At 37.4% G+C, this 17,160-nt stretch overlaps 1 protein-coding gene across 2 annotated transcripts in view; it reads right to left on the minus strand.

Moving 5' to 3' along the window:
• mark1 (MAP/microtubule affinity-regulating kinase 1) overlaps window positions 1-17,160 on the minus strand; it is a 44,838-nt gene that overhangs the window by 12,901 nt on the left and 14,777 nt on the right. For both annotated transcript variants that reach the window (XM_053512736.1, XM_053512735.1), the window contains exons 2-8: window positions 15,150-15,353; window positions 12,716-12,769; window positions 5,228-5,276; window positions 1,969-2,034; window positions 1,792-1,862; window positions 643-699; window positions 313-549 (exon numbers count right to left, since the gene is read on the minus strand). In XM_053512736.1, coding sequence (XP_053368711.1) covers window positions 313-549; window positions 643-699; window positions 1,792-1,862; window positions 1,969-2,034; window positions 5,228-5,276; window positions 12,716-12,769; window positions 15,150-15,353 — 738 coding nt within the window. The remainder of the gene's footprint in view (window positions 1-312; window positions 550-642; window positions 700-1,791; window positions 1,863-1,968; window positions 2,035-5,227; window positions 5,277-12,715; window positions 12,770-15,149; window positions 15,354-17,160) is intronic.

The raw sequence follows: 17,160 nt of genomic DNA on the forward strand, positions 1-17,160 counted from the left end.
TGTTGGTTTCAGTCATAATTGACCAGATCTCATTCAGATTAAAACAAACAAATCTGATCCATAGAGGCACCACCTCAAAAATTACAAAACTTCAAGGATCTGATGCTATGGTGCAAATACCATAGCACACCTACAGAGGTCTTGTGGAGTTCATGCCTTGAGGGGTCAGTGCTGTTCTAGCAGCATAAGCGAACCTACACAATATCAGGCACATGGTTTTGACAGTATGGATGATCTGTGAAAAAAATTACACTTGGTTTATTTAACTAAATATTTATAGCATGAAAAAAATAGAAATAAAATTCAATGGACCTTTAAGTTCTGCCCATCAAAGGGCAGCGAGCCGCTGACCAGTGTGTACAGAATGACCCCCAGGCTCCAGACATCCACTTCTGGCCCGTCATATTTTTTGCCCTGAAAAAGCTCAGGAGCAGCGTAGGGCGGGCTGCCACAGAACGTGTCCAACTTGTTTCCAATGGTGAATTCATTACTGAAGCCAAAGTCTGCTATCTTTATGTTCATATCAGCATCCAGGAGCAAGTTTTCAGCCTGTAGATAAGAACAGACAAAGTGAGGACAAAATGAGCATGTCCAGAAAAAGGTCAAGAGGTCATAAAGTAACACCTGAGGAACACAATTTACTTTGAGATCCCTGTGGACTATCCTCTTCTGATGGCAATATTGCACTGCAGACACAATCTGAAACACACCCACACACAAAAATCATGTCTTTAGCATACTAAGTGCTATAGTACAAATTGGTAATTTCTTATTTGGGGGATTATATCTGTGAGCTAATGAATAATAAAATCCTAAAAATTAATTGTTAAAAAGCAGCACATTCTTTATCCTGTACTGATGAAATCAGATAAAAGCTTGTTCAATTATGGCTATTAAAAGCCATGCTCAAAGCCTCGTAATGATTTCTGTATAATCAACACAACAGCACACCACCAGGGGTCAGTGTGTTAAATAGTAAACAAATACTTTACTTGACTCGCATAAAATATTGGAATTTTAGGAAATAGGGGAAAAAAAATCCAGTTCCAGAGAACCTGGTACATACTAGAAGAACCTGGGAGCAGGGCACGCAGCACTGTTTAATACACATACTGCAGAATATTGGTTAGATGTTTGTACTGGCAAAAGTTACCCGTACAAAAGGTTTAATGAACAAAGAAACATTTGTTTTGTGATGGCATGAAATGGCAACTTAATGGTCGATTTGTCAGACAAGTCAGCAGAAATGTCAGCCATTTTAATTTCACTGTGCAAAATATTGAAGTCTTAAAAGTTAATTCATAGAATCAAATATGGTTAACCACATGCAAAGTTGCCAGCGTAAAAGTTCTTAGCAAAATTGGCGTAGACAGGGAATAGGGTTGCGGGTGGAAAAAGCAAGTCCATGAGCAACATGATTTTTTTTTCCATGTTTTGTTTTTTGTTTTAAGTTTAAAAATAACCCACGGCCACCAAAACCTTCTTATAAACCAAATAAGTGGAAATTAACAGGGACATTTCTGAACACTGACTATAAACCCAAAGATAATGTGTTTCTTCCTTGAATTCCTACTTAGAAGCTCTGGGTAGTTTCATTAACCCCCAGTTGCTGAGACCTGGCAACCCTGACTACACACCAGATAAGATGAAAGGAACAGTTTTTCAATGTTAAACCAAACGAGGTCGTCATCTGCTGCAATAAGGAGAATGGAGAGTTTGCTGACATAACTGTGCCCCTGGGATTCATCTGTCTAACTGATAAAAAAACAAACTAGCGCTTGATCCACTCACCTGTCGAAACTTGGCCCTGGCTTCCTTCTCCTTCATTCTTCCATGTGCAACTAAGTAGTCAAATACTTCACCTGTGACACACACAAAACCAAACACACAGCCACACAGATTAAGACATCTGGAGCCTCCAGTGTCAGTCCATAATCCTCACTACGCACTGAGAACATTAAAATGTACCTCCACTGGCATACTCCATTACCAAATAAAGTGTCTTCTCCGTTTCTATGACCTCAAATAACTTAACTGTGGAAAAGAGAGGATAACAGTATAAAGCTGTGGTAAACAATGAAAAATTGCTGGTGTCAAATGCAATGTGAGATTTGAACATGCACTAAGGGAAATAAAAGAACTAAAGTACACTTAGATACTCGCTTCATGTAAACACATTCACTTTTGTCTAAAAAGAAACAATTGTTGAAAAGTTATGCCTCAGAAATAACCTCTATGAACAAGTAACCATGTAGCATAGTTAGTAGACATAAAAAAAGGAATATTAATAATAATAATAATCCTGGTAATTATAAGAAGATGGGGGGAAAAAAACTATTCACTTTTAGGTGATAAAATTATATATATATCGTATCAGGATCTTTATAAAATCGTGAAACAGAATATCATAATATTGTACTGGATGATCCCTAGTGATTCCCATCCATAGAAACTAGTGGACAAAAAGAAAAAAACCTTTATAATGTATACTTTTTCCATATTGTTCAAACACATGCACAGACGCCATGAGAAAGTGGGAAAGTCTTTTAGATGGTTCACCCTAATTATGTTTACGAGAACACCTTTTTTACAGATTGTAAAGATTGATTACAATCAAGCTAAGTTTCAATGAGCCAGATTAATGAATTTTTTTTTATGTCATCTAGTATCTTGTGCCACCCATGTGACCATATCTCTGAGATAAAGATGAAAGTATGACCTTTACCACCTGTTTAGAAAGAAGCAGTTTTAAAATAAATAAACTGTGAGCAGACACAGAATACAGGGAAAATAGTCAGAAAGTCAGCAGTGTTTATTTACAGCTTAAGCGCAGTTTAAAGCCAAAAAGAGAATTCCATAGAGACACAGGGACGCAAAACAGAACATGACTGAGTCGGAAAAATGTCCCGTCATCACAATCAATAGCGCGGAGGCCAAGTGTGGCCTAAAGTCAAAACTGCTGAAGAGGCGCCGGCCCTGAGCTCAGTCATCTCACTGCTGTAATGCTGCTCTGTTAGATACACAATCCAGCTCAAATTAAATTAAAATGTTGAGTGAGAGACCCGAGAAAGGGAAAACACGCATAAAGAAACGGGAGCTGTGATGTAGAGAAGGACAGCCAGGAAAACGAGTCTCCATTCCTCAAGAGATGCACATTAATCAGAGGACAGAAAGGTTAGGAGAGAGAGAGAGCAAGAGAGACGACTGAATAAAAAAAAGAATAAGGGCAAGGAAAGGAAGAACGAAAAAAGGGCATGCAAGGGTGATGAGAGACGATGGGAAAAGAGACAGCAACACTGAGGTGTTTTTAGTGTCTAGGTTTTTATAGTCTCATCACACAGACACAGGCTCTGATCAGTCTTTATAAGGGTAATACTGTGGCTGGGATACAGCAAGCTCAGACACACACACGCAAACAATTTTATCAACAGCAACCAGCGCTCAAACCAAGCTCCCCTTTGCCATGTCACTAATCTCTTGCATTACAGGGGACAAACTCATTTTTTAAAAGGTTTTAATGTGGAGTTATGGTGCTTCATTTGTGTCTTTTACAGTGGTTTTGGTCACTTACGGATCCCACTTAGTTAGGGGCCATTAAAACTACACAATAAGAGCTAAAGCTGTAATCACCATTATACATCAAAGTGCCTTTATGCCAATTTATCTGCATAGCAAGATATGTTCTTCACTTAACATTATTCCCTTAAGTGTACAAATATCTCAAAAAAAAAAAAATTAACCAAACATATACTAAACAGACCACTGCACAATAAACTGCACTCCTCTGAACCTTTCCTCTAGTTTCATTCCCTGGACTGCTTTGGGATTTTTATTTTCATTATTACTATACAGCTGAAGTGCAAATAAAACTCGAACAACACTTGCTTGAGTTACCTTTCTGTTTCGTTTTCAGTGTAATAAGTATTACACGGTCCCTGCCTAACACTGTGCTTTGTGGAAGGCTAAAAAGGTCACTTTATGTCTCAGGGACCTGCTTTCCACAAGCCCCCAACATGTTAACTCCAAAACTTCTCTTGTCTGAACTTTGCATCTGTCCAGATTTTTGTGCTGTGACCCTCAGCCTCACGGATTCTTCTCTGAACAATACCCCCCTGACCTGGTTAGTGATTTTTGGTGGACGTCTTTCTTGAGGCAGAGTTGTAATTGTGCTATATCCTTAACATTCAACTGATCTCCATAATGGTCTTTGCTTAGATTGAAATTATGCAACACTTACACTGCACACATAAATGAAGTCCCACGTGTGACTTTTGAAGGAAACTGTTTGCACCAAAACTAATTCAGACGTTTCACCCACCATCTCCACCACACCATCACAAACACACACTTCAGTATGGCTGGGTATCAGAAACTGTCGATACCAGTACCAATACTGATACCAAGACTTTGATACCTGCTCCTGAACGATTCTTTTTTCTGTACCAATTTCATAAGACCCGTTTTAACAAAAACAGAAATCGTAACATATGTAAATTATGGTTCATACCCTCGTGCATACCCTTGGTTTTATCTTTCAGCTCCTTGGCAGGATTACAAACTCAAACTTTTCTTCTTTGCCTCTTCAGTTTTATGTTTTTTCAACTTGGCGTTATATCACTCTAAGTAGTTTTCCAACATGTACAAATCTAGTTATTTTAACTTAAAGTTGTCTTATTGTTCAATTCACCAGAGCGAGGTAAAAATTTACACACTAATAAAAACCAAATTAATTTCTTCTGGGCTTGTTTTTTTGTTTTCTTTTCTTTTTAATAAGGTATCCTGAGGCAGTGCACTGTGTGTCACGTCATCTTTGACTAGTTTGAGTAAAAAGAGAGGGAGGGAGGGAGGGATAACTCCTTTCTTTGGCTTACAGAATATTAACAATAACACAACTGGGATGAATTAAAACTTTATCACTCATGTTAAATTTTTTTGTTGAAAAATGAGCATGTAAAATAAATGGAGGCATTTCATGCACAACACTGTTTGTTAATATTACTAACTAAAAATGTATGTAAGACAGAATCAAAACTGAAATCTTTATATTACTGCTCAGCTTTCTGCTCTTAAATTTACTCCAGACACATTTGTGTGTTTCCTTAATTTCATGTCATATATGGCATTGTGCGCTGATAAATGATTAGAGATGATAAAATACAACCATATTTTTGATTGTATAGACATTTTCACTCCTATTATGTGACCCATACGTAAGCCTAGGTCTTACCTATATTAGGGTGATTCAAAATCTTCATAATCCTTACTTCACGAAACAGCTGTTAAGAAAAAAACAAAACACAAAAACAAAACACATCAAGACATTGTTACAAATATTTCACTACATACAGTATTTACGGTATGACACAATGGTCATTTGAAAAACAAAACAGAGCACAACCCAGCAGACTTTGGTCTGACAGGGCAGTAGGACGGTATTAATTAGTGGAGATTTTAGCAATTAAGGCAATAATTGGTAAAAATATTTGACAGAACATTTCCTAAAAATGCATTCTGATACTTTAAATCAGTTAATGTCAAACACGTCTGTTAAACTTTCATTTTGGAAGTATTTGACGGGTCGTGTCGGAGGGACGTCATTTCAACGGTCAGCAAATGTTTGCTGGGAAGTGAAGGCAGTCTGAGCTATGCAGTGCATTTAACCCAATAATAACTAAGGTGCGATTATTTCTCAAAAGCAAACATTGCCTACTGATTTACCTTCAGAATAAAAAAAAAACTGAAAAAGGTTCATGAGAGATTGAAGCATTTGTAGTTTGACCACCGTCACTAGTAAACAGTTGTATGGTGAGGAAATATGGCATGTGTGATTTTTAAAAATTTTATGTGAAAGAACTTTAATGGCATTACTTTGGCGCAGTGCAAGGCGTTGCTGCCTCACAGCTCCAGGATCGATCCTGAGCTCAGGTTACCATCCGAGTGGAGTTTCTCTGCCTGTTGCAATACTTACTTGTGTTTCCTCTGAAATCACCAGACACCCCCCCCCCCCAATCCACCCTCCCCACAAAATGCCTACTCTGTGAATGTGTTTGCAAGATGCTCCAAGATGGACTGGTATCATATCACATAGGGAAATGTCAGATATATTATTTATCTAGTTAAACAAATTAAATCCTGATATTACACATCAACTTCCCTTTTAGCATTTTTTTTAGCGCCATTTGTTTATAATGCGATTTTATGCGCCTTCGGGTCAGGTGGTGTTCAGTAAGTCAATATTGGAATCCAATCATTCATTCATCATTGGTATTCCAGTTGGGTTTGGAATAGCTTAAATAGTTTTTAAAGGCTGGAAAGTTGTAATTGAGCCGTAATTTAAAGACACTAAATTCTTTTACTATACGCTGGGGAAAAAAAAATTATAATTGGCCTGTCTTTCTAAAACCTTAATTTTTCATGTTACCTCTTTCTGCAGATATTGTATCGCTGCCAGCACTGTGAACAGCTTTATGTTGGGATTAAACTCTACCTCACTAGCTTTGGATAATGACACCTTGCCAAATGAAGACATGTAAAAGTAAGACGATGTTCCATCTCCTCAGAGTTGTAGACCTTGGTACTTGGCTCCACACACACACACACACACACACACACACACACACACACACACACACACACACAAAAAAGGTGGGATATCATCCATAGGCTATATATAAATAAATCACTGGGCACTGGCCTAATCATGTGCTGATATGATTGGTTAAGCAGTGACTGATGTGAACAGTACAACCAAGTGCAAGAAGAGATGAATGCTACTGTACTCTCTATGCAGTCTGCATTTAGGACTTGCTAAACTGTCCACTTTTTTGCTGTAAGCGACTAGTTTTAAGTTTGATGAATTTTTAGGAAAGCTTGTAAAAACAGGACCAATACCACAAAAAAAAGTTTAGCTAGAGACAATGCATGGCTGAGAAAAAGTCAGGGACAACAAATAGTTAAAAAGAAGGGGTGTGTTCTTTCAACTCCATCAACTGCCGGCCACCAAACTCCAACAATACACACTGGCAGATCAATTTATCACATGACCAAGCTGTCACACAAACATTCTGTTCATGGGCACCCCCTCTTTAGATGCCCTGACTTTCCCAGTCATTGCAAAGCATCAGCAGTTCTACATGAAAACATGTTTTTAAAGAGAACAATCCATAATAACGCACATCTGTCACCCAACTCTAGTATACTGTAAGTCTATTAATGATGACAATGACAGACTGTTGTAATTATTTTATTATATATACAGTGTATATATTTTTTTAAAACAAACCATGATACAGCATATTTTAAAGCTCAAATGGTACTGTATTTCGAATTTGAACTCTTGCTGTTGATCAGAACATGACATTTGCTTTTTTTAAATAGACCTTTCATAAGAAGTGACACCATGAAGGACAGTTAGAGAGGAAAAAACAACAAATTTTTATACTTGGAGCTGCACGTCAGCTGCAGAGAAATCCAGGCAGCTATTTTTAGAAAGATATTTCTAAATCCGACCACAGTGACGCAACAGCATTCCAGCCTGAAGCAGGCAAAAATATAACTCCCGGTAGTGATTCAGTGATGCTACATTTGTTTAAGATCATCTCACGCAGCTTGGACCTCACCAGATCTACTTGTGTACTACAAAAGCTTCAGTGTGCAGCACGTCTGCAACAAAAGTATGAGCATCTTAAAACATGATTAACAGCTTGTATGAAAGACACAACTAAAGGGAGACAACAATTCATCATATCCTGATTTTTAATTCATGCACACAAATACTGTTTCGGATTCACAAAAAATGAGAGGGGAGACTAAACCTCCTTTACATAGACCAAGAGACACAGAGGCCACACCTCCTTCACAGAGGTACAGAAGCCGCACCTTCTTCACATAGACCAAGAGACACTGAGAGGTACAGAGGCCACGCCTCCTTCACATAGACCAAGAGACCCTGAGAGGTACAGGGGCCACACCTCCATCACCTGGCCTGAGAGGTAGTGTTGGGTTGTTCATGAACGAGTCTTTAACGTGTCCCAGAATAACGAGTAGTCTCAGAGAGTGATTTATTAATTTTCAAACCATTCACAAAGCATCGCAAAACCTCCATAGGTTATGTACAGGAAACATAAATTAATAGTTAACTTTGAGTCTTTTGGTCCGAATCGTTCGGTTTTTTTTTTTTTTTTGGGGGGGGGGGTCCAATTTTCCTCTCATCCCTCACCACTGAGAGAGCTCGGCCAATCAGCTCTCTCTGTGCCTCCGGCTGTGAGAGGAAAACAGCATCACCCGGGGTTCGAACCAGCGCTCCCCAGATGATAGGGCGAGCGCTTTACCACTGCGCCACTCGGAGGCCCTCGTTCGTTTTTTTGTCACGTGACTCCCATAGACGCTATGCAGTGCAATAGATTCAAAAGAACAAACAACTCAGACTAGAAGATATGAGAGGTGAGCTGCTCATTCGGTTCATCATAATATGTCCTTAGCTGCATTGTAATCTTTTTATTACTGGAACTACAACCAAAATTTGTGTATGTACACGTGTTGGGGGTCTGTATATTGAAAATGTAACATTTATTTTATTTCTGATCAAAAGAACAAAATGATCTAAATGACGCAAAAAAGATTCGTTCATTTTGAAAAATGTTCCATCTGCACAGTGACCATTTTAAATAAGTTGCATCATAAATACCAAATGCAACATGCACTGATCAGTCATTCTATCCCCCAAGCAAACAGATGGCAAGCACACTGCAGCTTCAAAAAGGACAATGACACACACAGAGAAAAATGCTCCTTAATTGCCTGAAGTAAACCTAAACTGATTAATTGCTTCCAGAGACCACTACATCACAGAGAGCAGTGAATTTTATGTCCAGGGTAACACAACTGAGATCCACTATTACCTGATGCCTTGATTTGTAGTGCCAACTATTGAGCTTGGTTGACTGAAGGTTGATTCATTTAATAACTTATGGCATTGCTCTTTAGAAATGACATTGTGAAAAATGGGACTGAGAACCATATATCTGGGCGTGTGTGTGCATCATTAATCTTCCTATCAGAGAACGAGGCAGTCGAGATCAGTGTGATGAGGGTGAGATGCTCCAGTGGTCACAAACACACGGAGACTGGTAATGCACACATTAATCATATCAAAACATACCAACTACTACTAAAGACAAAAATAATGCAATACTGTACCATACACAGATTTCTATCATTCTGTTACATTAAGAAATTGGCTCACATGAAAACCTGTTTTGAGCACAAAATCCATTATATGTGGCTTATGTTTTTGATGGCTATTTTGGGAAAATTTCCAATTTAATTTCAATTCCAACCACAAAAATATAGCTGAAATATAAAACGAGCTTGCAGGGTTCTCATTTCATGTTGCTTTTATGAGTCCCACCATCTTTACAAAAGCAGACCTCCACCTGTGTTGACGTGATTATGGGAAAACAGAAGGAATTTCAGTGCAGCCAGTTTTAGGGAACCGATCGTAATCAAACGCAAGGAGGTTTCTGAGAGAATACAAAGATTTTTGCATAATAAACCATGCAAATCCTGCCTGCTCCATCATGAGTACATTATATGTATAAAAAAGGCTTAATCATAATATTTTTTTATATTGCTAACATACTGCAACTTGCAAACTCTCATAGTAGAGTAAACCGCTAAATCCGTCATGTGTCAGGGTTAAATATAATACTTATATTACTTAATACTTATCTGTCTGGAACCTGTAGGAATCAAGAGTTCTTACAGAAGACTCTTTTGCAGCTTTAATGTAGTACTAAAAATTGCCAGGGTGTATGGCAGTGCATACAGTATGCCAGTGGCTTATTATGTCCCCTGACAAAGATCAAAAGCAATGCTGAAATACAAAGACGTGTGTGCAGGACATTAGTCACTTTAGTGAGGGGAAAAATACTGAACATAGTGGATGTCAGGTGTTATCAGTGGCATTAGCATTTAGTCAGGTTTTTAAATTCATTTCCTGATAAAAAGGTCAGAAATAGCTGCTAAGCTGAAGTCTTGAATATAAATAAACCCTAGAGTTTTTTTGCTGCAACTAGGCTCATTGTAAAACTAAAATAGAATTATATAAATGTATGCATACATAAGCTCAGTGTTAAACAGCAGATAATGCCAAGAACCCGCATTTTCATAATTTAAACCCCCGTTCATGTTTTGCAAGCAAAAACATTCCCGGATTTGTGTTTTATTGCATGGAAAAAGTGAAGCTAAGAGAAAGAGGTTTTGCTTTCCCCCCCAAAGTCAGACAGCAGTATTAAGGTTAATAAAGTGTGTAAAGGAAGCGAAATGGAAAAGCGATTACGAGATACAACACGTTATTTTGTTGGTCGTGCAGCTGCAGACACTATGTTTTTCTGACTTAAACTGTACGATTCAATGATTATGCCTTTAAATTAATCTTTTATTGATCAATTTAATTAATGATGGGTCAGTTGTCGACTCCGAAACCACCCACGTTTTTTAACTATTCATGTAAACTTTTAAATGTTTAATTCTGTAAAAATAAATTAGTGTTCCTTACGGTGCGGTAACTTTGAAATTTAGCTCAGTGGGACTGCAGAAGCTTCATACGAGTCTCAGCTGAACATCAAAAGGCATTTTTGGATTAAGGGTTGTGAAATTTAGCTTCGATTTATTCAACAAACCATGACAAACTTCATGGTTGGGTACAGAGCAGAAAAACGTATAAAAACCAAGACGTATTCTAATGTACTTGTATGCACCTCAGTTTTGATTTAAGACAGACTTAGCAAGGGGGAAAAAAATTACACCTTATTAAAGCTTTGCATCACTTTCCCTAGAAAACTGCATTTCCTGAGAAAAATGCAGATTAGTTGTTCAGATTATAGTATTATTGCTGTCCAAAAGGGTTGACTGACTGTTGCTAGGCAGTCCTTATGGAATTTCACCTGGTTGCCAGAGTTGCTATGAAAAGAATGAGGCAGGTGATGAATGAGGCTAAATACGTTTTTAAAGAAACACATGCTTTTCATGAACATATGAAAATTAAAAAGGCTTTGCTGGTGGCTTGGCTGTGCTGAGATTTGAACAGCTTCCAATAAGCATGCCTTAGCCACTGAGTCACCAATCCAGTGTGATTTGAATTTAATCAAATAAACAAGCCAGCGCTAGGCTGTGTGACATAACACAAACTGAACATCTGGGCTTGTGACTCACCTGCACTATGCACACACCAAATAACCGCTAAGAGAATTCTATAAACAAGCGTAATGACCACATTAAACAGAAGGTGCATTTTAATGATTACAGCCTGTCAAATTTTAGCCAAAACGTTACCGCTAATTTGCTTTATTTAATGCCACACCAACTTGTTTCGCAGATGACCATAATATCAATAGTTACAATTAACATCTTTAAGAAATAATAAAAATGAATCAGACGATGAATCAATAACAGCCATTGCTCAAACAGAAATCTAAGCCAGAGTCACTACTTTAAACACTACTGAAAGATACTTAATATAGCATCAGGTTGTGGTTATTTTGCAAATTTCTACTTTTAACCAGGCAAAATTACAGCACTATTCAAACCATTTTAAAAAGTACAAACTACCAACTTGCTGTTTTTAAATGTTTTGGTAGCAAAGTGTGTGTGCAGTGTGGTAAGCGCTATGGAATACACCAAGTGACACTTGAAACTGGCTAAAGCTGGCATTTACGTTCCACTGCTAAACCTAATTTCGCTACCAAGTTAAACGTCTCCTTATCACACCACCACAGTTGGTTACAAATTAGGAGCTACAAAATTGCTTCACACCAGTTAATCCATTATTTTTCCTTGGAGACAGAGTGGTTCTGCTTCGAATTTTATACCTTCAGGCTGTAATTAAAGTCAAATCAGACTTAAATTTGGCCCATTTGCAGCTTATCTTTCAAAGCTCAACCCCTGACTCAGCACAGATTATTGCACAGAAAAGAAAGGTTTGTTCAGGAACAGAGGAAAAAGTCTTTAATTCACAGAACTGAATCATTTACACATTTAGACGCTGAGCTAAAAATACTGCACACACAGAGGGTTCCAGCATACACTTATGTGGTGCTCCTTTGCCTTTGTCTTTTAAATCGCGTTATGCTTTCACAAAACTTCACTGGTAGAAAAAAATAAACTGCGTGATTAGGTGGCAGACGTAAATAATACACCGGGAGCAATTTTTGATGATGCAATGAACCAACTAAGTGGTGAGCAACAAAGTAAAGCACTCAAACTTCTAGACACACAACCCATGTGATGAACAGAAAGGAAATAAGGAAGCTTCTTACACAATGCTCACATTGAAAGAGTCTCTTGGGGACATAACCTATGTGGAAAACATCTTATTGCTATTTAGTTTTTTCAAAGAAAAGCAGCGGCAATATACATTTATCCAGGTCTTTAAGCAACAAAACCACAGGTACTTTCAAACATGTGACTCTATGCAACCATATATTCATGTGTATTTACAGCTTGAAACAGCACAGTGTCCTGAATGAACACTATTACACAACCATGACACACTTGTCACGGTGTATTATCACAGCTGATGTGCTTTTAAAAAATTTAAACACCGTCATATATAAATGTGAATAGAACATGTAATTTTATGTTCATGTATCAGAACATGAAAACACTCAGTTTTGGTTCAAACCTGGGGAAAGAACTGGTTAAAAGAAGGGCTCACCTTTTGTAAACTAGTGGGGTTTAACTGTGTCTTATCAATAATCTTCACAGCAACCTGGAAGATAAAGAGGTGAAAATTAACGAACATTCAGCAAAGACTCAAAAGCGGTGTTTACATCACAAGATTTACAGACATACAGACAAAAATAAAAGACAGGAAAACAAACAACCACAAGAACAGGACAAACAAAAACAAAATAAAACAATGTTGAAAAAGGACACAGCACAATACAGGGCTGATGTCATAGTGCTTAGGCCCTACAGTAATTAGACAGAACGAAGAGAATAATCAGAAAGAGACAAAAACATACAAAAACAGACAAGCAGACAATAAAAATCCAAATGCCCAAATCACTTTTTTTTCTTTTTTTTTTTTTAGAAGAAGACATTCACCATCATCCAAGTTCAGTGTGTGACTGTAGGTTTTGAAGCTTTAAGGCTAGCTGATCATCAGCGAGAGTGTGAATGAAGGCCTCACTTGAAAGCTTCTCCATAAACATACACAGATTAGATTAGGAGTCCACCTCAACCACATCTAGTTATTTAGTTCTTTCTGACATGCTTCTGTAGTTCAGGATGGAGCATGACTCTTATCTTATCTATCTAAATAATAGATGTTACAGTGTAGTCAAGGCATTACGAGGGCTTAGTGCAACTGGGAATCAATCTGTGCACGAACATAATACATGCAGACGAGTGACAGACTCTTCAAAGACTAAAGACAGAATTTTATTGGAGAGCTGAAAGATATACAGATAAGAGACACCATTATTCCAATATTATCTATAATTACGTTCGTAAATACTGGTTTACCAAATTAATTCATTCAGATGATAAGTACCCGGTGGTAAGGATGTGGTTGATCCAGAGCTTATGAGATACACCCTGGATAAGATGTCAAAGCACAGACGGCACCCACACATGGACATTCATGCCCTCATTCCCATGAAGAGTGGCAAACTTTAGAGTAGCGAATCCACCTTTTAACTTAAGGAGCTTCATGACTACTTAACAACATTTGAGGTAAGTGGTAAGGAGATTAATAAAATCAAATAACTTGGATTATCATGAAACTATAGTATGCCTTTACTGGTGAATTTGAGCATACTATTGGAAATTTTGGCTCCAGGTTACGGATGCAAGATGGCTGGAGGAGACAGAATGAGCCAAGACACAAGAATAAAGATGCTTACAGAGATGACTGGTACAGTTTCTCTTATACTCTTAGTTTTTAACTGATCCAGGATCATAGACAAAAATGCCAATGGCTAAAATTAAAAGTTGAAAAGTGTCAAAAGTTAGTAAACAACAAAAGCACAATAAAAAAAATAATAAAATAAAAACTCACAATGCATTAGCTGACCAAATACTAGTCAACAAGTCAATATGTGTTTTATTGATATAGCTTTATTAAAAAAGCTGCAAGCCTTCCAAAGCACACCTTAAGCAAGCAATATAACAGTGGGGGCATGCTACTATAGGAAAATAATAAATGATAGGGAAATGTGATTTTTTCACACATTCAGTTGATTATTTAACAACAGAATGTTTTATTCCTCTGATTAACACCATAATTTGCAACAGGTAAATGTTAATTTTTTTAATTATTATTATTTTATTTTTTTTAAAATTATTTTTTTTATTTATTTTTTTTTAGACAATACTGACTAATGTTAATAATCTTGTTTAAATATCGACCCGCTGCCTTTTTTCATTTGGATTACACAAACCTATAAATCCGCCTGCATACCTAGATTTTTAATCTCTTAATTTGTTGAATGCAATGACTTATTAAAATCGTTAAATTCAATTCTAAATACCTGTTCTCATTCCTCTCAATTATCACCACTGCAACAAACATTAAGATTAAGTGATGCACTATTACATTATTGCCTCCTAGAAGACATGTGGGACATGTATGATGTACAGGAGAGTGGAGAGGAAACCATCTTCATCATCACTATCATGGTACAAATCTGAAAAGACTCAAAGCTTAACCATTTAAATCTGGTCAGCAGGATGAGCTAGGTTTATTGTTACCGCAGAACGAGTTTTTGCCCTGCGTACAGTTCACCAGTTTATGTTTGGAGTATAAAGGCCTGCTTATAATAAATCCTTGATTACAAAAGTCCAGATAAGCAAGTAACAAAGCCTAACAGAGGATCTGATATCTGGACCACAGTCTGGCAGTTGACAAACCCTGGTTTTGTTTGCTTTGCTTTCCTGTCTTGTCCTACAATTTGCTTTTTAATGGCATACTGTAGGTTATAGATGAAGTCTATGTTAAAAGTACATACACAACAGGCGTAGTTACAAATAAAAAAATTAAGTATTCGCACAAGTTATCACTCTTTATATGCTTCCTGAAGAAAAGACCTCAAAATGAAATAAAATAAAAAGTAAAAAACAAACAAAACTTGGCCTGTGTGCATTACCTCCCGTCCTGTTAAAGTATGACGTGCTAGCTTGACTTTGGCGAAGTTGCCCTTGCCGATGGTTTTGAGCAGCCTGTAGTTGCCGATGTGAGGCTGGTCGTCTGTGATGGACGCCACGGAGTTGCGACATCGCGGCAAACTCTGCCTGCTAGCCGACTTAGCCGGGGGTGCTGGGGGGTCAGAGTAGCCGTCCACAGAGGTGTGCTGGAATACAGAAGGTGGAGAGAGTAAGAAAACTACTGAAAGCATATGCAAAGCAAAGGTTTATATATATATATATATATATATATATATATATATATATATATATATATATATATATTTAAAAAAAATTATACACATATACACACCTAAAATCAATCATCACCAGCACCAGACCAAAATGACATACACAATATCAGCCTCCTATCCTAAATGCACTTTGTGTTTTATAAAAACATCCCATATAAGACATAGCTCAGTATCGCAGTGGTCTTATAAAAAAAAAAAAAAATAATAATAATAATAATAATAATAAATGAATAAAATACTGATGTGTCACAAATCCCTAGTTGCTCCACCATGAAAGCATCATATTGTAAAATATTCTTTCTTCCAGGAACTTTTACATTTCCAAACATTTTTGTTATCATACCCCAGACCTTACACAAGGACTCAAAAACTGCATTAAATCTAAATGTAACTACAAATCTATCACTAACATTGTCACTGTATACCTCTTTACGGTTTCATCCAATGTAAGTGATTTATCACATGTATACTGTAGGACACATGAGAACAGGATGGATAAAGCACAGAAACCAGACATATGCTTCAGCGATATAGATGAAACACTGCTCCTTAACTGTATTCTCAAGAAACCCCCTGATGAGACACTGCAATCATCACCACAAAGATCATGAGGAAAAACCTCAGAGTTCCTTTAAACCCAGCACCATAATCACTGGAGGTCTGATGGGATCTGGAAAAATTCATTAGTCTGAGGATGTGGCGGATGAGCTTAGAAGTTAAACCACATGAAGACCAGCTCTTCTTTTACACAACACAACAATCACAATAACAAGCATAAATTTGGAAGTGTGTATTTTTTTTCATTGCCCTAAAAACTGCTGCTCATGGCATACTGCAGGTGCTCACACCGGGAGTCAAATTCAAAAAGTTAAATAGAGAAGTATAAAAGTTTGCAAAAAAAAAAAAAATCAGCTAGTTGAAACCGGAGTTCAACTTAGCTGCCTAGCATGTTAAGATAACCCAAACATGGAGGCGTCCACAGTTTTCCACTTTGTCTGTTGAACTTTATATTTATATCTATAAAAATATATATATTTTTGCTATTTTAGTTATTATTTTTTATTTATTTTGCCGTCCGTTCCATTAATTAACTGAAAACCGCCTGGCACGAGTTAAAGATACCAAATGGTGCAAAATCAAATATGCATACCATTTAGAGATGACTCTTCTATGTGGCAATTCATGTATCATAATTTTATATATGGCAGTTGCTTCAATGCATTTAGGGGTGTGGTCCTGGTCAAGACGATCTCCTGAACTCCAAACTGAATGTCAGAATAGGAAAGAAAGGTTATTTAAGGAATTTTGAGCGTGGCAACATGGTTGTTGGTGCCAGAGGGGCCAGTCTGAGTATTTCACAATCTGCTCAGTTACTGGGATTTTCACGCACAACCATTTCTAGGGTTTACAAAGAATGCTGTGAAAAGGGAAAAACATCCAGTATGCAGCAGTCCTGTGGGCGAAAATACCTTGTTGATGCTAGAGGTCAGAGGAGAATGGGCCAACTGATTCAAGCTGATAGAAGAGCAACTTTGACTGAAATAACCACTTGTTACAACCGAGGTGTGCAGCAAAGTATTTGTGATGCCACAACACGCACAACCTTTACGCGGATGGGCTACAACAGCAGAAGACCCCACCGGGTACCACTCATCTCTACTACAAATAGGAAAAAGAGGCTACAATTTGCAAGAGCTCACCAAAATTGGAAAAATGTTGG

The sequence above is a fragment of the Clarias gariepinus genome, chromosome 15 (assembly GCF_024256425.1).
Source record: "Clarias gariepinus isolate MV-2021 ecotype Netherlands chromosome 15, CGAR_prim_01v2, whole genome shotgun sequence".
Taxonomy (NCBI): Eukaryota; Metazoa; Chordata; class Actinopteri; order Siluriformes; family Clariidae; genus Clarias; species Clarias gariepinus.